General features: G+C 40.8%; 1 protein-coding gene and 1 non-coding gene across 7 annotated transcripts in view; both read left to right on the forward strand.

Moving 5' to 3' along the window:
• The window catches only part of LOC135484542 (ral GTPase-activating protein subunit alpha-1-like), a 50,231-nt gene extending 25,812 nt beyond the window's left edge, over nucleotides 1–24,419 (forward strand). For all 6 annotated transcript variants that reach the window (XM_064766120.1, XM_064766121.1, XM_064766122.1 and 3 more), the window contains 8 exons: nucleotides 85–446; nucleotides 677–956; nucleotides 1,278–1,436; nucleotides 1,851–1,978; nucleotides 6,373–6,479; nucleotides 7,203–7,226; nucleotides 8,937–9,059; nucleotides 17,350–24,419. In XM_064766120.1, coding sequence (XP_064622190.1) covers nucleotides 85–446; nucleotides 677–956; nucleotides 1,278–1,436; nucleotides 1,851–1,978; nucleotides 6,373–6,479; nucleotides 7,203–7,226; nucleotides 8,937–9,059; nucleotides 17,350–17,501 — 1,335 coding nt within the window. In that variant the 3' untranslated portion in view covers nucleotides 17,502–24,419. The remainder of the gene's footprint in view (nucleotides 1–84; nucleotides 447–676; nucleotides 957–1,277; nucleotides 1,437–1,850; nucleotides 1,979–6,372; nucleotides 6,480–7,202; nucleotides 7,227–8,936; nucleotides 9,060–17,349) is intronic.
• Nucleotides 24,420–26,046: 1,627 nt separating this feature from the next.
• On the forward strand, nucleotides 26,047–26,120 carry Trnai-uau (transfer RNA isoleucine (anticodon UAU)). The gene has a single exon. It is a non-coding gene; the product is annotated as a tRNA-Ile (tRNA).
• Nucleotides 26,121–27,092: the final 972 nt, after the last annotated feature.

The following is a 27,092-nucleotide window of genomic DNA, read 5'->3' on the forward strand; positions in this document are numbered from 1 at the left end:
AAGATCAAGATGAGCAGTTCAACTTAACAAACTTCATTTTCAATGAGAAGTTCTGATTCCTGATTGCGTTGCTTTCATTTCTAGCTTCTACAGTACATTGGATGTACGAGCAAAGAGTGCCACTTAAATCCAGGGGAGCCGCTGAATATACCAGAATCGCCCCCAGAAGAGATCAGTCCGTGGCTGGAGAATCATGCTGTCATCACTGTCCAGGAGCAGAGGAACACTGAAGTGCAATATAACATCGATCACAAGAATGCCAACAGTATGATCGGCCAGTCTGAGGAGCCGATGCCCAACCATGATCCCGTCTCACCGTTTCAGCTCTGCCGGATGATGCTGTGCCAGCTTGGCTTCATGGCGTGGGAGAAGCGTGCCACGTTTGATCTACTTAAGAAGAACGACAAACTGCTCAGAGAGTTGAAGAACCTTGACAACCAGTGGTGGTGAGTTTCCTAGCTATCATCTCGGTAAATCTGTCTTCCACAGATATAGCATTTTGAGGGAGACGACCAATTTTTGATCCATTGCCTGAGCCCAGGGGAGTCACTTTCATGAATGACATTTCACTAGACCCGTTCATTTTAAGTAGGATTATCATTCTCCTGAATGCTGAAATGTGACTTTGATCATACATATATTTGCCTGCTCTTTTACATGAAATGTATTTTTTCAGTCGTGAAACGCACAAAATTGCTGTCCTGTTTGTAGCAGCAGGCCAGGAAGACAAACAGTCCATCCTTAATAACGCTGGTGGGAGCAAGGAGTTTGAGGAGTTTGTGGCCGGGCTAGGGTGGGAGGTGGACTTGGAGAACCATTGCGGTTTCAGGGGTGGTCTCAATCGCAATAAAACCAATGGTGACACAGCTCCGTACTTTGCGACATCATGGTTAGAGGTTATCTTTCATGTGTCGACGAGGATGCCATCGGAGACAAATGAGGATAAACATAAAAAGGTGAGTTGAGTTGGAGACTGAAAACTGAAGTTTGTACTCTTGGCTAGGTGATCTTGTGAGCCCATCTTACTCTGTGTTTCCTCTCATGAGTGTTCCTTCCCAGATCTTACTCTGTGTTTCCTCTCATGAGTGTTCCTTCCCAGTTCTTACTCTGTGTTTCCTTTCATGAGTGTTCCTTCCCAGATCTTACTCTGTGTTTCCTATCATGAGTGTTCCTTCCCAGATCTTTGGTTAAGATACAGTTGTTTGTCTCCAAAGTATTCCAGCATCTTGACGAGTCCGTGTCTGTTCTACAAAGCCTTTGCTGTGTTATCTTTTCAGATGAAACATCTTGGAAACGACGAGGTGCAGATCATCTGGTCCGAACATGACCGGGACTATCGACGAGGGATGCTGCCCACAGAGTTTGGAGATGTTCTCATCATCATCTATCCTCTAATCAATGGTCTGTTCAGGATACAGATCAACAGAAAACCTGAGGTGAGGCGATATGTTGAATTTCTCCCTTTAGGATCTGCAATATTGTGTCACTTTCACCAGATCATTCAGACCCCGAGTTTTTATTGATTCACAGCAGGTTATATAATGGCCCCTGTGTTCAAAGCATCAGCTGGTGCTGCCCTCACCAGGTCGTGTGGAGTGGAAGAGAATTAACTGTTCTAAAGCATCTTTGCATCAAGTCAATACCAACCGTTCGGTACTGCCACCTTTATCATTGACACACCCATGTTTTAATATCATTGAAAGAAAGACCAAGAACAAGTTGGTCTCTGCTCTCAGTCAGTTGGTGCTTTTGAGATGAAACATGTTTTGAATTTCTTTCTCCAGAATCAGTTTTCTCTCACAAAATCTTCATTGTCAATGATGTCGACCTAGTTTTGTTGTTGGTTGCAGGTGCCGTATTTCGGTCCTCTGTTCGATGGTGCTATCGTGGGTCACTTGGTGTTACCAGGCTTGGTGAGGGCCACTGCCATCAACGCCAGTCGCATGAAGAGATCACAACTGCCATACTACCAGTCATTGTATCCTTTTAATCACTCATTATCTCATCATTTGCTCAATCATGTGTCTTTCACCTACAATGAATCACCACTAGGGCCCTGAAAATCAGCAAATTGGATAAAATTTGCACAAAATTTTCCTTTTCAAGACATGGACTTCGGTGTTTCCAAAATGGATTTTCTGACTATCGCTTGGGTCATACCATTGTCACAGTTTCCCATCATTGTTCTGTTCTTGTTAAACATTTCTTTATTTACACTGTTAGTACTCATGTGACATGTATTATTAGATATTCAGGAAAGACAACATCAAAACCAAGTTTTAAAAATGTTTCAAATGTTACTTGTCAGGAAAAAACTGTTCTTGGGCATTTGTCTGACTACTGAAGCAAATGGATTCAAGTTGAGATACAGGTTGTAAAACCATCTCAAAGGTGGCTGGTTAATCCAGGTTGCTTCTATCATCATCCTAATAACTTGCATCATTTCGTTAATGAAAATAATGATGGTAAAACGGTGCTCTTGAAAAGGCCGCCTACCAGACGTGTTGGTGCGATGTAATTCTCTCAAAAGGAGTGCAACGGGAGATCAGGTTATTTCCTGTCATACCAATCATTCCGCAATCACTGTGGCAATATTAACAAATAGCGAATTACGCCACAAATGTTTGGAGAAAATAAGGCTAAAGTAATGCGTGCACCACTCGCTTCGATATCCCCAATTGGAGATATTTCTTGCCCTGTTTAACGGAGGCGGAAATTCCTAATTATTTGCTCATCATACTTCAGAGATGAGCTTTTATGTTCGCGATCAGGTGGTATTTCCCAGCACAATCATGTGACATGCTTGGCTGGATACAAGGCAGGTATTTCCGACGGAATACTCCCAATTCATTACGAGACATATTTTCCCGCGCAGCTTTGCCCAGATGCTTTTGTTGTTGCCGTGGTTTTGCCGGACACAAAGTCTCGTTCCCGAGGAATCGAATACCGTCACTTTATTAGAAAATTCCGTGATTACTGAAACTCTCTCATCACAGAGATTGCTTCATTCCGTATTGTTGGTGACCAACGTCCGAGCGCGACTTCCAATTAGAGATTGCTAACGCTGCTCACCTTAGTCCGGATTATTTCCAAATTATTTTTCGTGTCTTCACGCACATAATTCTAACTCGACGTCATCTTGTTATTAGTGGTGTACATCCTCTCGGTAGGATAGGAATGTCGTGGTATCGAATCACGTCAACCTCAATGTTAATAAGATTACCGACAGGGAGCCTCATCCTATTTCGCTAGGAACGCCACGTTTGTCATTCTGATCCTATTGTTAATCAGGATGGTTTCCCGCTGGTCAACATAATGAAATGGGACCAAAGACAATAACCTCGACAGTGAGTGATTGTACGAGAGTGATGGTTTGGTGCACTGAACAAAACTTAGCTGTAATCAAACTGAAACACTTGCTTTACAGAGAAGGAATGAAGTGTTTTTTTCTCGTGCGCATTCACTCTTGGGCTACAGTGTGTATCAATGCCGTTGCTAGTTGACAACTGTGAGAAAAACTTCTTTCTTTCCAAGTATCAGTACAAAGCCATCATATTAACCTCCAATAATTGGACAAATTTCTTACAATTCTCCGTCATTTGTGATCATGGATATGTCAGCACTTCACGTAAGACTTCATATCATTGATAATGAGGTTAACGTCTGTCTGACTCAGGATGTCACATCGCTACGCCTGTCGATACTTCGATAAACAAATCTCCCAAGACGTTAGATCAATTATGCCAACGACCTCGAGCAAGAAACGGATCAAAACTCAAAAAGGGCCACATCCGCAGTTATCATGAAAAACAACACAGATTCCTCTTGAGAAATGTGGGAAAAGGCCATTACAGTTCTTTCTCCAAAATGAAAGTGTGTATCTAAGAAGAAATTTTCAATTTTTTTCTCTGAATTTTTCTCCAACTTTTGTGGAAAATACTGGCTAGAACTCCATGTTCGACTTATTTTTGGAGTGGGTGCAGGACGGGCAGATGTGGGGTGGATTGCACTTTATCTGTTTTGAGAAAAACACTATCTAGTACCAAGAAAGCAAATTCATTAATGTGGCACAATCTGAGAAATAACAATTATTACAGTGAAGAAGATAACTCCTTCCAATTAGGGCGCAGCTAAATGACACTCTCAAGCAACAGGACGAGTAATCAACATCACATTACAAACCCAGTATAACAATTCACGAGTAAACATTTTTCAGCTATTATCTCACAGAATCCTAAATATAGTGCGATCATCTCGAGTAACGGGGAACTTCCACAAGACCCTTTGCACAAATTACTCAATAGTAAGTCAAGACATTCAATTATGATTCCCTATTGAGTTAATTATCATGTTGATGCGAAGTCTGCGTCATACGCTGGGGATTTACAAGTGGGTGGAACACGATACTTAAGAGATGAACAGCGGGTCAGGTTTTGCATCAACAATTTAATAGGGCAAGGATAAGGCTTATAGAGGAGTTGGGAGATGTGGCAGTTGGGTTCAATTTCAGGGCGACAGTCGTGGAGGAGAAACAGCGTAAATAACACAATTAGTTTGACGCAGGTTGTGTCATGAAGTGGTAAACAGTGATTACAGAGAGTTCTCTTGTTAAAAACACTTGAGATGCATCAGACTCCGAGCCCTACATATTGGGTGATATGAATAAAGACTAGCAAATGCTTTTATCTAAATCTCCACGTACATTTGCACTAGGCCTTCCTGTACAAAACCGGAGTAAAAGCATTTGCTAGTCTTTATTCATATCACCCATTGATTTGTCAAGGATTTCCTGACCACAAGTATACTTGCCCATTCATTTGTCATCAAGTCATTTCGCTGAGGACAAGATATTGATGTGCCTTACACAAAAGAATCTGTTAATATGATGTTTTATCTTCTTCGACAACTCTCTGAACTCGTTCACCTGACCATACCACTGTGGGTCAGATTTCAACCAAGTTGTCACACAGTATCGAATGACTTCCTTAAACCAGGCTGAATCGTAGTCAGGCCTCCCTGAAAGGCCATGAATTGCTTCTTGGTTTGAAAGGCTTAGGGAGGAGATGTAGTGATTTTTTCTGGGATTGCCATGAATGGTGCTTGAGTGGGTTTGATAGCCGCCGCGATGTGACCACAATTGGAGACAGCTGTTGTTATCGCTTCGAATGGAGTTGTTCAAGAGAGATTTGTAGTGTAGAAGTGGTTTTAGCCGAACCGCAGAACACATGCTATTGACTTCTCAACACCATGTGCATACTTCATTTTTTCACATGGTTTTGGTTTTCTTCGGTATGTGTAGGTCTTCAACGCAAAATTGAGTGGTATGTAGACAATCCTTTATCGGAAGGTTAGATACATTCGTTAGAATTACACAACACTTGTCATGGCCCAACTGAAGCATTCTCCAGAACAATAGCTATCAATCAATTGCCACTAATAGCAACCTGCCAGCAACCATCATCTGCACTAAATACCACCACTGGACTGCGGATGTCGGCACCATCAGGATTCGTCCATTGCGACAATCCTGTGGACATATTCACATATCAATCAGTTTAGCGGTGATAATCCATCATTTCTGGATGTCATATTTGTCGCTCAGATGAGCTGAATCACTGATTTGATGATGAACGTGTATCATAGACAATGGATGACGCAGGATATAGGCAAACATTTCTGTCATAGAATGTATGATGGCTCATGGTAGACAGATCTGCCATCCTAGATTCTATGATGGGCCATCAAATGACTTCACCCTAATAAGAAGACATGCACAAAGAACACTTACAACCGATGAGTTATTTTGTAAATCACCAAACTTCATGCCTAATTACCGCATACAACATCTAACCAAAGACGAGCAATCAGCGGCAGATTAATTCCATCACCACCCCTCCCAGGGTGTGACAAACCATGTCACACTTTCACCTAACTCCCGTAGGACACCTGCGCTTCCCCTCAGCAAATCTCAGACAACAAATGATTGGATTCATCAACAACAAAGGGATCTTGTCCTAATCGTCTTAACCCCAGCAGAGGATTGTTCCTGCCCTGTAGACATCGACACCAGATTGTCAGCCAGTCGGAGACATCTTCACCAACTAATTTAATTGGTACAGCCGGCTTAGCATAACAATCTTCAGTGGGACTTATGTTTTGAGGAATTAGTAGCTTCAGGTTTGGCATGGCGTGCTGGCAAGGTCCCAGTGGGGTTGAAATGGTTGTACGAATTAATGTCATTACTAGATTATTAGTTTTCCCCTTATTTTTTGTTGGTTGTAAGAAGATCTCATCTGATTAGAGATTCCCAGATGGGCTGAAAGTGTACAATCAAAGCAGTTATTAGAAAGTGTCCTTGACTTTTTGCCCCAGCTATGAAGAACGTGCCAAATACCTTGATACAATAGTCAACCAACATAAAGAGGCGACGATGTATGAAGACTTTGCAGAGAAGGTGTTCGCACCTGTCCTCTATCCAGGTAGGTAGTTCACTTCAGGTACTTGATTGTGACCTCGGACTTGTCACTTGACTATTGAAACATCATTTGTCCTCTTTGAGTGTCGACGCACCAGATGTAGGTGTCACTTAAACCACTGATGCTGATTACAGTCCACCCTGCCGTGGACACTATGCTGGGGTATATTCACTGCTTGTTTCCAACTTTAGTCTTGACTCTTGCCATCCTTCTTCCCCTTGCAAACCAATGAATCACTTTTAGAAAGGTGTTCACTTCAGACGCCCTGAGGGAAGACGTGTCTGTCTGCTGGGGTCTGCTTGGTACCTTTTCCTAATGGCAGGATTTGGTCTTGCCTGTTCCTTTTCAGTATTTAATCTGCTGTTAGGATGTAGTTGCCTTTGATGCTGGACAAAACATACACATAGCACGAACCATTGTAGTCTTATGTCATCGTTACACTTGTTTTATGTTGAACTCCTTCATGTCATGATTGTATGCCTTCATTGTTAGACATGTTAGAGTGAATGTATTGCATGATCAGTTGAAGACTTGTGTCTTAGAAAGGCAGTTATTGAATAACACCAGCTTAAGTCTCCCTGGGGCTGGAGCAATGTCCAAGCACGAAACAGAGGGAGTGAACGTGACAATACAGTTGTGTTCAAAGTCGGTCCCAGTTTGTTATTCAATACAGCTTACGTTTCATGTTTGTGGCTGCTTCCATTGATTTTGCTTCCAAATTTTCAGTCATGACCCCCCATGCCCATAAAGGTTAGTAATAGTATTGGAGGCTGCATGTGCATGCATCAGTGCACTATTGCCCAGGGGACTGAGGTGCTATTCGATTGGTGCAAGTAGTGTATACAGGATGCACACATTGTTGGGCTTCACCCTGTACTTGCTCCCTATATCATTCACATGTCAGTAGCACGAGTCGTTTGGCACCCTCAGTCCAAGAGAATGAAAGAAAACTTGGTTTAGATAGTGATTTTAAAAATGACTGGTGAAGGCTCGGGGTTATGAAGGTTTGAGAGTTTGTGGTCCCTACCCCAATATCCTTACCACTTGAGAACATTGTGTGTAGATTGGTGGTTGGTTCCTTAGAGGTTAGACATCTTGGCAATCAGTAGCACAACTCCTGATAACCAATTGGAGAATTGGTTGATTGTCAGTCTCTTGTGAGCAGTTAGATGTAGCCGCTGTGGTAAGGACATGTTCTGGTGGTGGTTGTCTGTCTATCAACAAGGAAGGAAGCCGTGGTCCAATGCACTATGTAATACCCATGTTAGTTTCTTTCACAAAAGGCATTAAGTTGGACTGCTGACTATAATAGCCAGCTTATAGCCACTGAAATCCCTTAATGTTAGAAGAGGTACAAAGTCTAGGTGGCCTGCTCAGAATGCGGTGGGTCCTCTTATGGCAATTGGAACCTTGTCCTCTTTCATGTGATTCCCGTTTTGAAACCTATCCCATGTTCAACTTTCATCCCAACTTCTGTCTGCATGACACTGTACCAGTGACTGTAGCTGGTGAAGCATGTCAAGAAATAATGCATTTTTCAATTTTCATTTTTTGCACTGATTTTACTTACACTTAGCATGGTCTTGCAAACAGTAGTTCAGTGATTTGAGGTTAATATTTACATGTTTTTCCTATACCCTCATTTACCATATTTGCCTGGATACAGTAGTTGATAGTTCATGATTATTTTATTTTCCTCTTCTCCCTGACTAGATATAGGTCCCCACATTTCCGTAGATAGGGATTCCTCTAAAATGACGGGGAGCCAGTTTCAATAATACCAAGTTGGAATATGGTATGGTCATAACTTGGCATGCCTGTAATGTTGTGGTTGACATTTTGGTGAGGGATGGTTTGAGAATGTCGTCTTTTCACTTGTCTTGTCACGAGCATGCCTGCTGGAGGACCTGCTTGAGAACAACACTGAGCTTATCTTCAGAAACAGGATCGAGCTCATATCTGAAATATGGCTCAAGATAAGGATACCTGTATGAGCTGAGCGTTGTTTCTTTCCTGGGCATTTGTTGCATGGAGTGTTTTTGATACGGATGTGTTCTTTTGAGCGATATACGGCTGACTGCAAGCTCTCACATGACCTAGTCAAGGACTTGCTGTCCAAGATCATCATCCTTTACTCTGCTTCGGCTGTTTGTCAGATCGGCTAGAGATATAATTGATCAGTGTATTCCATAGCAAGTGTGCCTGCTTTCAAAGCTTCCTTGGAGAGTCGAGATGAAATGTCAACTTCTGGCTGCATTTGAATAAATCAGTTTCTCTTGGCTTGGTTTTGCCGTTCGATTTGTACCAATGAAGTATTTGCTAAAATTATATTTCAATTCACGCCCTATCATTCTAACAGATACACCAGATGGCAACCTCTGTTTCAGTATCATAAAAATGTGCCGTAGTTTTTTCTTCTCCTCAATGTTTCCTGGCCTAATATCCCGCTTTCTTTTCCAGAGAACATATTGCCGGGGACCCCATTCAGTGAAGTGCCTTCCTTTATCGCTAATTACGGCAATAATGGTGGTGAACACAAGCTGGACAAACACTCACCACATGCCTCCAGCAGGCATGGAAAAGGTAACGAGCATTTTATAGCAGCCTTTCTCTAACATCCTTAACAATATCATGAATTCTTTCCAAACAAGATTTCGAAAGCAATTAGTTTTTTCCCCCATAATGTGAAAGTGTGCCTCAGTGTTTCATTTTTAACATAATTTCAGACAATAATTATTGTGTAAAAATTGCTTCTGACTTACTGAGGAGTACTTGAAACCACCGAATTTTGGGATCATTTCGCAAATTTTTAGCTCACCTCTTAGCAGAGGTGAGCTTATCCCATACCGTGGCGTCCGTCGTCCGTCGTCGTCGTCGTCGTCGTCGTCGTCGTCGTCGTCGTCGTCGTCGTCGGCGTCGTCGTCGTCGTCGTCGTCGTCGTCGTCGTCCGTCGTCCGTTAGCAGGGCACGTTTCGTAACTGTTAGAGCTATTGAGTTGAAACTTGGTACACATGTACCCTTATGTAATGACACCTGGGAGACCAAGTTTCGGTCCGATTCGTTTCATGGTTTGGCCACCAGGGGGCCAAACGTTAAAAGTGAAAATATGCAATATCTCCCTCAATAGTAGTCGGGAAATTTTGAAAAAAATATGGTAGGTACTTCTAGCAAAGGTGCATCATATATCCTCCGGGTTTTTGATTTGACCTCCTTTTCAAGGTCACAGAGGTCAAATGGTGTAAATTGGCCGTTAGGATGTAACGATGGCACGTTTCTAAACTGCAATGACTATTGATACCAAATTTGGTACACATTTACCCCTTAGTCAGCTGATCTCAGGGACCGAAGTTTGGTCCAATATGATTCACCACTTGACCACCAGGGGGCAAAATCCAAAAACCTTAAAAATGTGATTATTCCTTAACTTCTTGCCCGATTGCCACCAATTTGATATCATGGGTACATCTAACCACCATACAGTATATGTCACACAGGTTTTTAATTTGACCTTCTTGTCAAGGTCACAGAGGTCAAATGGCGTAAATTCGCCGTCAGGCCGTAACAATGGCACGTTTCTTAACTGCAATGACTATTGATCACAAATTAAGTACACATGTACCCCTTGGTCAGGTGATCTCAGGTACCGAAGTTTGGTGCGATCTGATTTGCCGTTTGGCCTCCAGGGAGGGGGCCAAATCCTAAATTCTTCAAAATGCCATTATTCTTAGTAATGACTTGCCCGATTGGCACCAATTTTATATCATAGGTACATCTAATTCTAACAACCATTCAATGTGTCACCCGGGTCTTCTTTGATTTGACCTACTTTTCAAGGTCACAGAGGTCGAATGTACTGTAAATTGGCCATTTTGGGGAAATTGTAATTGCTTGGACCTACATCAAACCTAACACTACATGACACAAGACCATGCTCTTTATCCATCTTTCCTCCACATGAGGTGAGCACAATGGCCCTGGCCATTTCATTTTAGATTTTCACTGATAATGCCGAAAAAAATTTTCACTATTATTATTTTGTCGGATAACCAACATTCATTTTTTCCTGATCCAATTTTTTTTTTCAATTTTATATTTTTGCCAGATTTTTTTTTATATTCAGAAATTTTTTTTTCACAATTTTTGTTTTATTGGATTACAAACAGCCACATTCAGTGTTTTTCCTATCGAAATTTTTTTTCTTCTCAATTTACAATTTTTGGCAAATTGAGCTTTTGCTGAAATGTGCAAAATAAAACACCCGCGCTTTACAGTATTATTTCAGGGATTTACTGCCACAACTTCATCGCAGATGACATCTGTTGCAAAATAATGCCAAAAACATAACTTCACGGGATGATGTTACAAACCTCATTGGTGAACAGTACACTTATGTCTGGCAATGCTGTTGAAATCGTTCAGATGCATATATTGTTTCTTCACTCAGCTTGTGTCCCAACTGCTCAACTCTCAATTCAGATGCAGAGACAAAGTCTCCTGTGCTTATTACCATGTTTGGAGTAGCGCCAGTTGTTAACTCAAGTAGGACTATGCTGTAACTGAGCTAAAAAGTGAATGAAATTTGACATGCTGTGTTAATTGATTGAAATATGAGATGCGATCAATTAAAATCTCAATTACTCTACACTCAAGTGTGTGATTTGAAGACATTTCACCAATTTTGGACTCGCGCTATTGTTGAAGTCGTTGACATGATTATAGGTCAACTTGCTGCTTCATGGCTGTTGGGAGGAATAGACACATTGCGCGTTGGTGATCTGGAGAATTGAAACTTAATCAATGCACTCAAGGGGGACTATAGTCTGGAGCAGGGTGTCAAATGTGTGGTCTTAATGTGACTAATATGCACAGTTATGGGACTTGGCTCTGACTCTGTTTGATTAGGCGAATGGTATATTCTTCAATAAAATCACTTTAGTCTTTAAAATGGCATCTTTTATTAATCATGGCATCTTTTCCTTGAAAAATAACTCTGTCATCTTTTGACCCTGTTCACCCTATTTGATTAATAGCGCCACCCTTATTGACCCATCAAACCTCTTGGCCTGGAAGGATACAAGGATTCCGTCGCCGTATTACTTCTAGTGACTTTTAAGCTATTTTCTGAGTGTAAGGATAACCTATTGTTGAGAATGTTCACTTGGGCGATTCCATTCTATGGCAATATTTTAAGATGTTTTCACACAAAAGTTGTTCCTTTGTTTGTGGGGGGCTTACTGGAAATACTGATCATGTGGCATGACAAAACCTGCAGTATAAGAAGATAAGAGTGACTGATGTTATGTAAGGAACAATCCTTGTGGGATTGGTGCATATGTCAAGGAAGGCAGGAAAGCCTAAATGTGAATTGACCTTCGTGGCATATAGTCCACTGGCTTGGAATCGCTCAAGTGATGGCAACAGATGAAAGCTGTGGTTTGAGAATTTGATTTACTTTTGGTGGTTCAAGTTTGGAACATCTTCTCAAGCAACTGAAAGTTACTTATCAAACTCAAATGGCAACGGAAATGCACCTCTCACTGCATCAATGATTAACTTTATCAACACTAACATTTGAGTGCCGTGTTACAATTGGCCATTTATCATTTTCCTTACCCACCCCGGCTTGAGAAGATATTTCAACAACCCTTGTCTTCACTTTCAAATAATTTCAATATGAATTTTATGTTTTTAGAAGTCACACTTTTAACGTCTTTTTAGAAATTTCAATAACACAAGCTATTTAAGAAGTTTCTGATTTTATATGATATTTTGGGGTAAAGGTGTTTCATTATAGGGTCATGTGTGGTGTACACACACATTTCTAGTTCGCTGTTTGATGAAATCCAGTCTGATGCGAAAACTCAGACAAGTCAGGTTTCTGCCCTCCTTTACCACAGATACACTGAACTCTTGTTTAGATATCACACCAGATGAAACCACAGCTTTGATTTGTGCCTGAATCTTGGCCCTGTGACCTGACCCCTCTGGTGTCTCACTGGCTCTCAGCTTGAAATGATTGCTGAAGGTTGTGAAACACCAATTGTCCCTGTACAATTTGAGGTCCCCCTCCCCTCCTGAATTTAAGTAAAATGCAAAATTTAAGTTATTTTACCCCACCACTCAAAATAGTGCAAACAGTCTTGAATGCTCATTACATGTACATCTACTTATGTTTTGCACATACTGAAGAGATCTAGTAATACTCCACCTAAAATAGGATCTTTTGAGGTCTTTTTTGTAGAGACATATTAGAAACTTGTAGCTAAATCCTACAATGCACTGCTCGTGCTGGGCATAACATTTTTTTTTCAGGAATATTTGTTTTTTTCAAGGTGGTCCTAATTTGTATGGCCTGCATCACCAAAAACGTCCTGCCTCTCATCACTTAATTGTCCACCACTAACACCCCAAGTAACAATCTCAAAATGGCATCGGCACCTTCCTTGACATTGTTTCACTTGCCCACTCCCTAATCATGCAACACCTTTCACTTGCCACAGATGGTAAATATAACAGATGGTTGTTGATGCAGAATGCAAAATGCTCTGTGGTATGTGTCCTGATCAATAAAAAACTGAGTTTCAGTTCTGACTATTTGGCTAGAACAGGGTATCATGAGAGGTGATGTCTGGTTTACGAGAGTTTTTTGGAGGTCACATCCAAGTAATGATGTTCTTAAGATCAAAAACCCAATCAATCTTAACATTTTTTTGTTTCCAGGACGTGCACACAGTTCAGCCCTAGCAAATGCTTTCGAAATGCCCAGCAATTTACGAGTATTTAAACCCATTTTGTAGCCCTGTCGGATGCCTTTTATACAAGATGAATGGTATTTATAAAAAATTGAAATACGTGTCGTTATTTTCAACACACTTGCATGTTCCGTTGAATATTAGATTTTCATTTTTAACCTGCACAATGTTTCCTTGTCTAACAACATTTCGTTGTTATTATTTTATGTTTTAGCACATTGATGGTGCGTTGATTTAAACAGTGCCAGTGGTTTGTTGTTTCTTATTCTTTGCTTGCTGCTCATGTACTTATCGCCACGGGGCCTATTCTTCTCTCCTTATTTTGCAAGCATTTTTTGGTCAATTTTGCATGTACAGAGTGTCAATGGAAAGCATGGAATCAAGGTCAAATTTGCATGAAGTTTGCATACTCTCTGTGTGATCTCAGTGCCAGTCACAAGGAGTCATTCACCTTTTGAGCTTGACCTGTTCCTGCTCCTACAACCAAATGACAGGAGGGTTGTTTTATATGAACTGTCGTTTGGCAGTCGGTTATGGAACCAATCTAAAATACCACTTGATTCATGCTTTTTGGTCTCACTCGACTTGCAAGTTTGGTTTACCGGAACTTTCCTCAAAATCAACAAAATGGCTTACTTGTTTGTTCAGCTAATTTTGAACAGTATGTTCCATCTGATTAGTATAAAAGACATTGAAAAACCAAGTGTGTATGTACTTTATCTCCAATTGTTAAAAGGCTGGAGTTGTTATCCTACCTATAAGTGTGGTTCCTGTGACAACCTCCAGTTCAAGTGTGAATGTTGAACCTACGTTGCTTGTTCCTTTGCTTGCATGCCATTATCTCATTGCATATTTGATGACAACGGCGAGATCATTCTGATTGTGACAATTGTGTTACATTGGTTTGAAAGAGTTACAGTGCCCCTTGCAATAGTCGAATCATCTTGGAATATTGAAGAAATTCTTGTTGAAGAAATGCCAAGGCCTTAAAAACACTTGAGGCCAATTCTTGAGAATGCCATTTCTGGTCAAGTAATAATGTATGTCTGGTAGCTTTGGCTGACCTTTTATCTTAAAAACCTTCAAATTGTAAAGCAGCCAACAGTCTCCGTTGGCGTTTCAAAGTCTCCACATTGTGAGTTGTCAGTTGCGACGTGTTGACTTCTTCTGGTCGGGTGGCAAAAACAGCATGTTTGAAATGTGACGAGGCGTTGCTAATGGAAGGCATTACACTACTCTCATTGTCGTACAAGAATCCAGCGTTCTTATCACAAGCCCAGTCCAAGAATTCTTTTGATTTGGCGAATGCCAGCAAGTTTTTGCCAATCGGGATATGTCATTCTCGTTGCCATTAATGTGATTGGGAATCCTCAACACGAGGAACTTCTTCTACCAATAGACTAATGCATGGCTTGCAAACCACCATGGTAAAACTTGGCAGCCTTTTTCTAGAACCTGTGCGTGCCTTTTTCTTGGCATTTTCTGTGGAATCGCCATCATTTCTTCATTATCTTGAATGGGCGCCAAAGAACCTTGGTTTCCCGCCAACAATAGCTTGAATTGTCCACAAGGAATCCGGTTACTCACCTCAAAAAGATGCGACGATCTTTAATGCTTTTTTCCTGCAGTAATCCTCGATCCTTTACTTGAGCAACAGATGTCACGAGATGGATGTGTTACCTTGACCTGATATTTCTATACAAATGGTGTACATAGATGTACTGTCTTTTCATCTGGTAACCACGAGAGCATGAGATGAGAATGACACTGCCTTCTCTGTTGTATTGAAAGACTACGTTGGCGGTGAAAATAGGCTTAAGTGTCAGTACTTTGGGATGTTTGAAGGTCGAAAAAATGGACATTGGCTGAAAGGGATGACGTACAATTTGTTGATGGTTTAGTTGTTCAGTGAACATAACTATGGACTGATGATTGGTTCAGAGCCTTGACTGAGGAGCTGGTCATCTGCCCTTTTGACAACCCACTGATCTCTGTCATCTTTTGATGTTAATGTTGCAAGATCTTGTTGACCTTGTAGACGATTTGATGTTGTGCTTTGATGCAGGAAGAAAGGCTGCTGTCTTTGAACTTGTGTTGTACTTTAAGTTTACATGTGGACAAGGAATTTGTGCTTATCTTCATGTTTCCTGGCGTTTCTTGGTCAGCCTCTATTGAAAAAAGAACAATTATATGGTTTCAGCAAAGGAACCAAGTAAGGTGTGCGCCTTTAACCAGTTTGACTTATGGACCGGAGCAGTATCAAACACAATGCTGCTTTTCCCCCACCTGAGGTTATTGTTCATTGACTATTTGTTTCCTGGTTATTTTGATTCTCTGGGAACTCCTTCTATGAGGGCCCCCTGGCCCTCATTCAAGATAAAGCAGGAACCGCATAATTTCCGTCTTAGTTCTGTCACTGAGGAATTACGCTGGTCTTCAAAAAGTATTTGTGGCATTACATTGGCTTCAATATGATATTTGTCAGCGGTAATTGGGGTTGACAGAAAGAACAGGGACACCCTTGAACTTCGTCTTTCCTGACTGTGTGAAGCCGTACAGACGCTACTCCACTCAGACAAAGCTGCGGAAAAAGACAGAGCCACCTAGTCTCATTTGACACTTACTAGTATTCTCGCCGGTTGGTTTAGGGAGAGTTGAAAGGTTATGGTGGGCACTTTTGTCATGATTTGAAGAGAAATTTCTGAACTTTGAAAAGATTTTGATGTACTTATTGAAATCTCTGAGATGGCTAGTTTCAATTCTGACACTAAAAATTACTTTGCAAGTTTTCCTAAGGTTGATTATAATCCCGAGTATGAAGTCCTCAACTTGAAAATATGTCAACTATTTGCAGTTTTTCTAACATTTCCACCAAAACAAATGACAAGTATTCTTCTGCTAGGCGTTGCATGTGCTTTACTTGGCGTGTGTGTCTGGTGAAGGGAACAAAGCACCTGTCCTCATTCAAAATGTCCTTTGTTTCAGTATGACTTGTGCCTCTTCCATGTGGTGGTGATGGGAGCTGACAACCCTGGCATTGTGGTCCACCTGTTTATGCCTGTATCATTTCAATACGTTTTAGAAAGTATAAATTGTGTGTCCATTCATAAGCATAGGGAAATAGAGAAAGTTCTTTCATTCAGTAAATCTGACCCTCACAGCTAAGTTAGGAGCTTGTAGCTCTGAGCTTGGATGGTTTGTTACAAACCTCCACATTTTCGATGACCACCACCACTGTTCATCTTGATCTTTGGTAAGGTATAAACAATCAAAATAATAGTTACTGAGTGAAGGAACTTCCTCTATCTGTGTAATCTATTTTGACAAGAAATGGATGACAATTCTGTTTGCAACCTGATGTAATGCTGGTCTAGAAAAGTCATTTACCTGAATGAAATGTTGCAGTCACATTCGTATCCAACAGGGCTGCAGTGAAGGACTACTTGACTCATGTTAGCTTCTCTTGTAGTCCCCCTGGTAAAGGAATATTAAAGGCCCCCTCTTGTCTCATGGGGGCCAAACACTGATATCTCAGATACAAGAGTATGAAAGTCTTTTCTTAAAGTTTTTGGTATGACATTTTGCTGTTTTGTATGTCCATGCACCCATCTCTCTCTTCTCTGCTTGTAATCTTCACCCATATTCCAAGTTCATTCTGCATGATGAATGTTGTACATTGAATGCATGTCATTCCATCATCCAAATTGATATATATTTTCACCTTTAAGTCACCATGCATTACCCCTAATCATCATTCTGAACCTTGAAGATTTTCAATAGCCTTCCATTGAGAGAATGATTGGAGAACAAAAAGGTTTCAGAACTTCATGTCTCAAAAATCATTTTCAAAATTGAAGCTGTTTATTCTAAAATTGTTAGCTTTGGAGAAATTGTATCAATATAACCTACATCCTTGTATACTGCTGCAGAATAAGAATATGTCGGAAGGAAATATCTCTTCATACGAGTATACCCCAAGAATAAAGTACCTTATAAAAGTTCATTGACAGAATTCATAGCCATTGTACTTGAAATGAGAACAACAGTGAACTCATTCCAGAAAAAAAGTGTTTCATCTTTCATCTGACTATAGCCAATATATTTTCTCTCTCTTTCTTCAGGGACCACTGCTGATGAGGGTGTGTTTCTCTTCCCGCCAACAACGACAGAGAAGTCGTTGGTGCGACGCTTGTCGTTTCGGAGCGGTAGAAAATCAGCCCAGAAACCTAACTCTCCGTCATCGTCTGCCTCGCCACCTGAAAGCAGAAGATGATATTCGTAGATTGGGAGAAGTGGTTTAGTCTAATGCCTGTCTGCATGACCAAGCATTTGTCTAAAACTAACACCAGGACAGATTCAGCGTAAAGCTCAAACTTTATTTAATTTGTGGTGTTACAAAGCCACATGAAAAGTTGATGAGTGGGGATCAATTGATTCGCCGTGCAAACCAGTGATCTCAAATGCTGCTACATGTACCATTGTTTTGAGACGAATGCTTGATCGTGAAGACTGGTCTCAATAAAATGTGCAATAAACGTAATGATTGAGATGAAAATTATTTTGAAGGGATTGTGCAAGAATGGTTGAATCGGAATCCATTTTTGACTGTGCGTTATTTGTTGGGATAGTCTGCTTGCGTTTTAGATTTCTTCGACAAAATGTGCAATTTACGAATTGCCTGAAACCTGGTGACTGTCTTGTGGGTAAAATTTAAGTTTCTTTGTTAAGGTCATTGGCCTGTTAGTTTTGGCTTGCCTGAGAACCGTTATCTCAAATAACAATGTAAAGTATCTACATATATGTATCAAATTCACTTAATTTTCTGTGTAGTTGAGCAACACATATCTTTAATTATGAAATCTGAATCGGGACCAGATAGTTTTATTTTTCTAGATTTGTTTATTTAAAGTATTGTGAATGTTAAATGTTGCACTACAATTCAAATATTCATTTCATTAAAATGTATTTATGTGCTTGCAGTTACATGTTTGTTTTCAGCATGAGTTACACAATAAGCCTCGTGGAGAAAAAGTTAAAATAAAAGTATATCCCTGTTGACAAAATGTCCCCTTGTCTTGCACCATTTTCTTCCAAACTGCCCTTCTGATTTAATGGTCAACAAACTAACCCCCCCAAGTCTACCTGGAACCAGTTCCAAGTGAATATTGTTTTTCTTTGCCTCAAAGGGATCTTGCTTTTTATATGGAGAGGTTAAGCAGTTGTCAGTAGGATTTAGTCAAAGTTGGTCAGAGCAGTTAGATACTAACACTGTTCAGCTGATCGACTGTTTTAAGCTCTTCTATCAGAAGATGCCAGTCTTTGAATCATAAAGCCTAGACGTCATCCAACGTCACTCAATCAAGACTAATGATAAATTGCCCATTCTTCAATCAACCAAACACAATTCACACAGTCTGTCCCCAGAGGTTCGCATCCGGAACGAAAAATACTTTCTTTGTCTTGTCTGTTGCGATCTTGCGTTTGATGTATCTTTGTCAGTTTTGATTCAAACATCTCTCAAATCTCTGAACCCTGATTTTGTATTAAGAAGAAATAACTGTGGGAGTCCCTCTGGTATCTTCAAGGAGTTATCCCTTGGATGACCACAATCATCTTGATCAACAAAGGGGGTATTTCAACCATCAAACGTCCTCGCACAGTTGAGCGACTTTGAACTCGAAGAGATCATCAAATTTCCAAAGTTCTTGAAACAACAAAGAGACATTTGAAAAGTGTTTTTTCGTGCCCGCAATTGTTCTATGAAGAATGCAAACAAAGACTGCAATCATGTGTCGGTGGACAGTAATGTGAAAAGTGAGCAAGCTACGTTGGAGTGACTGATAGGACTTGGCCTCTATGAACCTGACGTCAAACGAGTAAGGCCTGTGGGGGTTTTCAGTGGTCTTTATACTGGCTTCCTCTGGTTCCAATAATTATCAAGTCTTAGCTTCTTTAAAACGAGCTTAGCGTTTGTGGCGGTTCCCAATCAAACCACCAGTGTCTCTTAATCCTATTTGTGTAAAAATCTCTTTTGCTCTGGACTTCCTCGACAAGGCTTCTTCACGTTTTTGATCTTTTATCGTACCGGTAGTTAATAATCCACTCCCTGGCCACTTGATATATAATCACTTCTAACTTGAGGTCAAGTTTTAGAAGCATCTATTGTGTAGCATCATAATCACATGATAACTTGACAAAGACTGGTTACTTTGTCTTCTGACATGGCAAATTTGTTTACAGTCACTGAAAGGTCAGTGCAGAAAACACTTCAATGACTTCACTTGGCAGCAGACACAGGTTTGCGGAGCTGAATTTTTTCACTCCTGCATTTTGTAATTTACTTTGAAGAAGGTAGCACAGATTTTATTCAAAGAAATGTGGTACGCTTGCTGGCTTCTGTTTGATGGTGAACATTTTTCTGCCACTTTTTGTGTGTCTCATTTCTTGGAAGACACTTTTGAAAGGCCGAAGACTTAAATATCAATTACCACATTGCAAAGACGTCTTGACATCTCGCCCCGAAACGATTTCAAGAAACAATAAACCAGGAAGTGAGCTTCTGTCTCATCCTAAATTAATGTGAATAAGTTATTGCAAGATGAAGTCTCCTTGAGTCCCTTTCCCTGAAGTATAAAATTTGATAACAGGTCCATTTTTAGGCCAGTTAATTAGCAAACTGTAGGTTTTGGCTATTCCACAAAATTATCATGAAGGGTCATTTCTTGTGACCATTGTCCTTTGTTCATCTCGTAGTATCGTTAACAGTGAAGGGCATTAAATGCTGGCCCTTCCCATTCCAAACATTACATGGGACTCTCCACGATAATGTGTCTGCCCATGAAAATTATACAATATTCATTGTTGTCAATAAGAACCCTGTCAGTGTGTCTTCATTTATGAATCGGTAACAGTCGGGAACCTAATATTTCGTAACTGGACCACCGGAACTTTGTCCAAGTCTATATCGCCTCCAGCTTTCACAATCTGGCCTTTCACAATGGACAGCTTCCAGAACCATCACGAGCTCCTCCCTTATTTCTGGCTCATTATCAGAATGACACGTTTGGCTTTTCCGCTCGTCTCTGTACCATATGTTAGCCATATTGAAGTCCTTCCTGTCCATTCTTCACACCGGCCTTTCTATTGTTCTCCCCTCACCGCAAAGATTACAATGGAGTGATAAAATGACCAATGTAGTCTTTGTTCTGCTCTAATGGTCTATTCAATTAGTGTTCCTAAGACGAGGAACCATCGGTTTCTGCCAATTCGCACTGTGTTGGGGAAAAAGTTCGGGTATTTTTCGAAAAGTCAAGAACAACATTGTGTCAGAGTCACCAGTGTGAGCACCTATGGGAAGTTCATGTCAGAGTCACCAGTGTGAGCACCTATGGGAAGTTCATGTCAGAGTTACCAGTGTGAGCACCTATGAGAAGTTCATGTCAGAGTCACCAGTGTGAGCACCTATGGGAAGTTCATGTCAGAGTCACCAGTGTGAGCACCTATGGGAAGTTCATGTCCGCGTCACCAGTGTGAACACCTATGGGAAGTTTATGTCAGAGTCACCAGTGTGAGCACCTATGGGAAGTTCATGTCAGAGTCACCAGTGTGAGCACCTATGGGAAGTTTATGTCAGAGTCACCAGTGTGAGCACCTATGGGAAGTTTATGTCAGAGTCACCAGTGTGAGCACCTATGGGAAGTTCATAGTTGAGCAATTCTCTTTCTGACTTGCGGTTATTTTACAGTGACCTGAAAACCTTGCATAGATCTCAGTCATTATGCTCTTTTACCACTTCGGAATAGAAATATTAGTTAAAAATATGTTCCACTTCACTCTGATGGTAAAGCTTATAAAATCAAGAACATCAAAATCTTCTGTGACATATCTTTTTTTCAATTTGATCCGCTACAGTTGAGCTTCATACGAATCTGATCTGGGGAAAGTTTCGGTGAAAAAAGTTCTGTTGTAACCGATGTTGCTTTGATTCAAACGGTTAAAAGGTTATCCATTTCATCAGAAATTTCAAATGTTGGTGAGATTTACAAAGTAATTTCACAGCATTTATTCTGGAAATGAAAAAGTCAAGATCTCATTAATTTAGTTGATGTCATTTCTGAGAGATTGGCATCATTAGTTGTGATCTATCCTGTTGTGTGAGCTCATCTTCAGCAACTGTGGGGGCGCTCAACAAATTGGAGAAAAAAATAAAAGATGCCAGTTTGGAATTGGCACATGAATTAGCCGTATGTGATGAGAAGAGGTTATCTGATCATCTCTTTCACCTTTGATTTAATCAATTCGGCTGTGTCATACCTCAATATTGAGAATATCAAATGACACCATTTGAAATCAGAAAATTGGTCACCTTTCAACCCGTGATTTGTAATTTCTCTACCGTATGTTTGGTGAAGCCGCTGGGGTGGCGGGTCACGGTGATTCACAAGCGTGGCACTTATTGGCCGTGTGAGATGCAATTATGCGACTAATTGCCTTAAGTGTAATTGAACTGTCACTGTGTCTCGCCTCCCCTGCTCCGTAGCTTGTTAACAGTGTCTCTGCATGTAAGACGAAACTCCTCAGCCGCAATCTCTCGAGCATCATGGGTAATTGTCGGCGTTTTTAATCAAGCGCCATCCTTGGATGACACTGCTTGTTGCTGGCAACAATGGTGGCCGTAATTACTTCTCCACGAGTGATGGTAATTCTTATAATCATTCTTAGCGATAGGGTTGCAGGGGCGCGGGATCAAGCCAAATTGGTGCGAGACAATAATTCTATTTGACATGGCGTGTGGTGTCGCTGTCTTGTTATGAAATGTGGCAATTTGGAAGGTGATCTGTTGATCTCTAAATGGCACATCACCATCTGAGTTTCCTTTTTCGGGGCAGTTGTCAACAATAATTGAAGGAAACCGAGTATTGTTTTTTCCAAAGATCACATGCATTTTCTTGGTCCAAACCAGGAATTTCATTGCTTCTTGTACTTCAGTAGCCATGACTAAACCCGAATCAAAGATTAACGTGTAGATCATCCTTCTTTCGCTTAAGTCATGTATGTCTTTTCTCAGGAAAGTTTTTGGCAAACATAATGAAGCCTAGTAGATTGTTAGAAATGTTAAGTCTTCTTGGTTCATGACAGTCACCTGGGTATAATGAATCAATCCAAAAAATATATTCAATAAAAGGCTTTGGGGTAGGAAGAGTTACTGGCTGGCACCAAGTGTAGATTGAGATGCAACTGAAAATGTCAGCAAACATTCTATCAACAGTCAGTTTTGGATGTAAGCTGATGTCTTAAGCAGAGAAACTCATGAAATAACTTGGTGTCCAGTCGTGACTTCTTCTACCCCTCGTGAAAGCTGGGGCATTTTCCACAACCATCCAGTCATGCATGGTAAGATTATCTAATATTTATGTATAGAGAACTTGTAAATTCTACAGAGTAAATAGATTATATGAAATCGTTGACTCTGACAAACTTGGACAGGTCTGGTTTTATGCTCGCTGTCAGGATCAAACTTGAGCAGATGGAAATATTTTGTGTGGTGAAAAGGGAGTCAAAACGGCTGAGTAGCCCTTGTGCTACCTTCGCCTCTACTAGAGTGTTAGGTTAGTGCAAATAAGGTGCAGATGCTGCATGAATTACTGTCAATTTCTGCGCGATTGGCAGGTATTCAGACAATAATTTTTCTTAAGAGTGTAAGAAAACTCGAGCTATCCAGGTATGTCAGCTCAATGGTTCAATACTGTACATAATTATAAGCTTATGTGATGCAGTTTGGTTGGGACTGCAAAGAAAGCTTCCAACTTGGACTGAACTGCATGTTTAGACGATGCTCTTTCATAAAGCATATCATTCAGGGATATTTCAGTTAGTTTATTGATAGGCCTATGCCTGATGTTGTTTCGGTTTTTGAAGGGACCAGCGATGAAAAAATGATAAACTGCATTTGAGAAACAGTTGATTTCTTGTCCTGCATCCTCATGTCATATGGTTTCTTTAAGAAAACGCTTTTTGCCTGGGCCAACACTTATGGTATGCATCCATGAAGATGAAGACGTGTAAAATCTGTCTGGAGGAAATCCTACATGTATGTGTTGTGTTCTGTCAAATACATCATTTATAAACAGACTACTTTCATGCACAGCCATAATGTAAACCCCACAGAATCAGGTGCACATCGTGTAAATGTGTTTTAAGTCCTCCCAACATCAGTTGATCCGTTTGAAGTTGCCTACATCAGCAGTGTTATGTTTCCTCTCATGTTATTCCATGGATTAAGATAAGTAATTTGGGCCAAAGTTTTTAAGATGAATTATAAAAAGTAAGTGTGTTATAACTGTGCTTGTTGAGAACATTATTGGTGTCACAGCAGAAATATGGGGATATCATCCTGAGCTGGCATGACATTTACATCGTCACTTTTTAATACTATGTTGAACATTTTGCATTACACATTTGCATTTTAGCCCAAGGCTGGAAATCCTGTGCAGATTTGTGTCACATTAATGTGCTGTTCCTGTCTCCCTGAGTGAAAGCATCATCTTGATCTAAATGTTCTTGCTTGGGTTCGGGTGGGAAATATTCTGCTGTGGTCGAACTATGCAAAGAAAATTGTTCTTTATCATTTTGGTACTATTTCTGATCCGATTTTCCGGGCATGAATGGCCGTATATTGTGTAAATGATTTATGAGCAGATTTAGAGATCTAAATGAACATATTAAGATACTTAAAGGAAAAGATTTAGATATTTAAATGAACTGATGAAGAAATGTCGGCCTTACACATGGTTTAAAATAAACAGGTATTTATGAATTCGCATAAAATCTGCTGACTACACTGAGCCCCTCCCCTACTAGGACAGAGAATGAATTAATCAGCAGTTTCTAGATGTGCTTAAAGGGAAGCAGCAGCAGTTATTGACTGGCCAGCATCAATGTATAATTGCAGAGTTCCTGTAGGACCATAGAGGGCATTTCTTATATTCACGGGAAAATGATACTAACTGTATGTGTACAGTTGTGGAAATAGGAACCACTTCTCAGAAGCTTGGTTAGAGGTAACTGAAATAAGTGCTGACCCAGCGAAAGTGCTGCTACTCCTTTAAGACTAGGTTGTCCAGTTACATTGACATATCCTGTACCGGTAAAGTGTACTCTATGAGAAATGTTAATAAACATTTAATTTAAACTCGAAAATGTTGTTGTTTTAAATTGATTTGTTATTGATATGGACTGTACTAAAAGGATGTTGTCTTTTCAATTGAGGGTGATATTGGCTGTGAATGGTTGTCCCAACAGAGGGTGAAATGGTTGGCCTTCGGTCTTCCAATCACGTGCTCAAGGTTGGTTGTACCAAACCTTATGAAAAAGATCTCAGATTTACCATGCTCACCATGGTGAATTCACCGTTCACCATGCTCACCATGGTAAACGACATCGTGAAGTGCTGTCAGTTTACCATGGTGAATTGTGGATTTACCATGGTGAAATTGAGACAAATTTTTCGTAAGGGAGAGACTTACAACAGGGTTGTTCCAATTCGTGCATTCGGTGCCTGCTGCTGGTTCTGTTAATCAAAGCTAGGAGGTGCTGGATGAATAGGCTACATGTATGAAGGTGGTGATGGGGCGTGTTGTGATGTAGACACTGCATGCCAAGACAATGGGAATGTCCACTGTAAGTTAGCTAACAAATGTTCATCTGTAGGAGTTGCCCTGAGCCGGTAAAGCATGTCGTCAATCAGTGAAGATTGGCAGCCGACGTACTCTTCCCAAATAGGGTTACCATAGTAACTTCATTTTGTGATTTGCCTCTTATGAAAGCCATATCATTTGTAGAATCGTAGTATTTTGATGGCTTCTTCGTCTTCAGATCTGGGCCATTTGTTAGCAAACAAGGAAAACGTTAGTTGCGCATCAGCCGCATTAGCAAGGTCATGCTAGGCATCACCATCAACAGACTCGCACCAAGGTCAAGGAGGCATTAGCTAGCACGACATAGGCTATTCAGTGTGGCTTTCTCATTGGCAGAAGTTACTTCTGAAGAACACGGTCTTCCCCAGCTGATATACATAGAGTAAATCCGTATGACACTCATCTTATGAAGTCTTCACTTTTCGTCACTGTGAGGGGGGATTAGGCTTTAGGAGCAATTTAGTCTTCTACCGATTCAAGTGCAGTACCTCCGTGGAGTAATGTCGCACTGTCGTGTCATCCTTAACATGGTGTAATGATGCCACCACTACATAAAAAACATCAAGGTCCAACCGGGGATTGAACCCGGGACCTCTCGCTTATAAGGCCATCACTCTACCGACTGAGCTAAAGGGAATTTCCCTCTAGCCTGGGCTAGTAGGAATGATGCCACCACTACATACTCCCCCTGTTAGGGAAAGTTGTGTCCTCACAACCGGGTTCTTCCGTAATACAAAGGGTTAATTCATTGTCCAAAGCATCTAAACAAATTATTAGTACCCTTTTACCATGTTTGGCGCCAAATGTAACAGAGGAAAAACATCAAGGTCCAACCCGGGACCTCTCGCTTATAAGGCCATCACTCTACCGACTGAGCTAAAGGGAATTTCCCTCTAGCCTGGGCTAGTAGGAATGATGCCACCATTACATACTCCCCCTGTTCGGGAGAGTTGTGTCCTCACAACCGGGTTCTTCTGTGATACAAAGGGTTAATTCATTGTCGAAAGACACACCAGCATCTAAACAAATTATTAGTACCCTTTTACCACGTTGGGCGCCAAATGTAACAGAGGAAAAACATCAAGGTCCAAGCGGGGATTGAACCCGGGACCACTCGCTTATAGTCCCTTTAGCTCAGTCGGTAGAGTGATGGCCTTATAAGCGAGAGGTCCCGGGTTCAATCCCCGGTTGGACCTTGATGTTTTTCCTCTGTTACAATGGCTTATTATTGAGTCAAATCGGGACGCACGTGCATTCGTTGATGTGGGCCTCGTCTGGCTCGGACCAAGGAAATTTTATAAAACTTTCGTGTCGGACATTAATTTTAGTCAGATACCACCACACATGAAGACTAGGGCGTGGACCGTACTGGGCCAAACAGATGATAGGCTACAGTTGTTTTGAATAGGCTACTTTGTACATTTTGGGGATTCTTTTTCCCGCCCTTTTGTATTACGTCGTTTCCTTTGATACGTCATCCCGTCGCCGACTTTGTTTTTATTTACGTTACGTCATTTCGGTTGGGTTAACGCCGTTTTTAGAATCATTCGCAGACGTCAGTCCTGTTTTTCCTTTAACTAACAATTAACATGAAAATCGCACTTTGACTTAGGTATGTTGACTTTCCTTTCGATTTCTCTATGATTGGTTTGCATTCGCAATACCGTATGTATTTCATTGCCTCGTGTCTGCATTGTTTTTACAGAACGTGTTTTTATCATAATAAATCAAGAACGTTAAAGATTAAAAGAACCTTTTCTGTTATAAATATAAATCGACATCGTCATCGGAACAACAGTGCTGATGGGGGGGGGGGGGATTAGACTTTCGGGGCAATTCAGTAGTAATTACTATTTGAATTCAACTACGAGAAATGGGTTACTGAGTCGTTTAGTAGGAACAGGAACTGGGCAGGACTTTGTCGATCCATGAATCCAACAATCCCTGAAGCTGAACCAAGTCTCAAAGTTCAGAACTCCTGAAACACGGTAATCCAGCAATGGGGCTTTGGAAAGAGAAATTTCCGGCTTTATGCCGAAACAGTGAAACATGCAGTGATACCGCACTGGCAATACCGTTATTGGACCCCAACCACTATTCTGGAACCCTCATTTACAAATCTCAAGGTTGCAAATCCGTCAACAGTCTTTCAGATATTGGACATCATT

This window comes from Lineus longissimus, chromosome 3, assembly GCF_910592395.1.
Source record: "Lineus longissimus chromosome 3, tnLinLong1.2, whole genome shotgun sequence".
In the NCBI taxonomy this organism is placed as follows: domain Eukaryota; kingdom Metazoa; phylum Nemertea; class Pilidiophora; order Heteronemertea; family Lineidae; genus Lineus; species Lineus longissimus.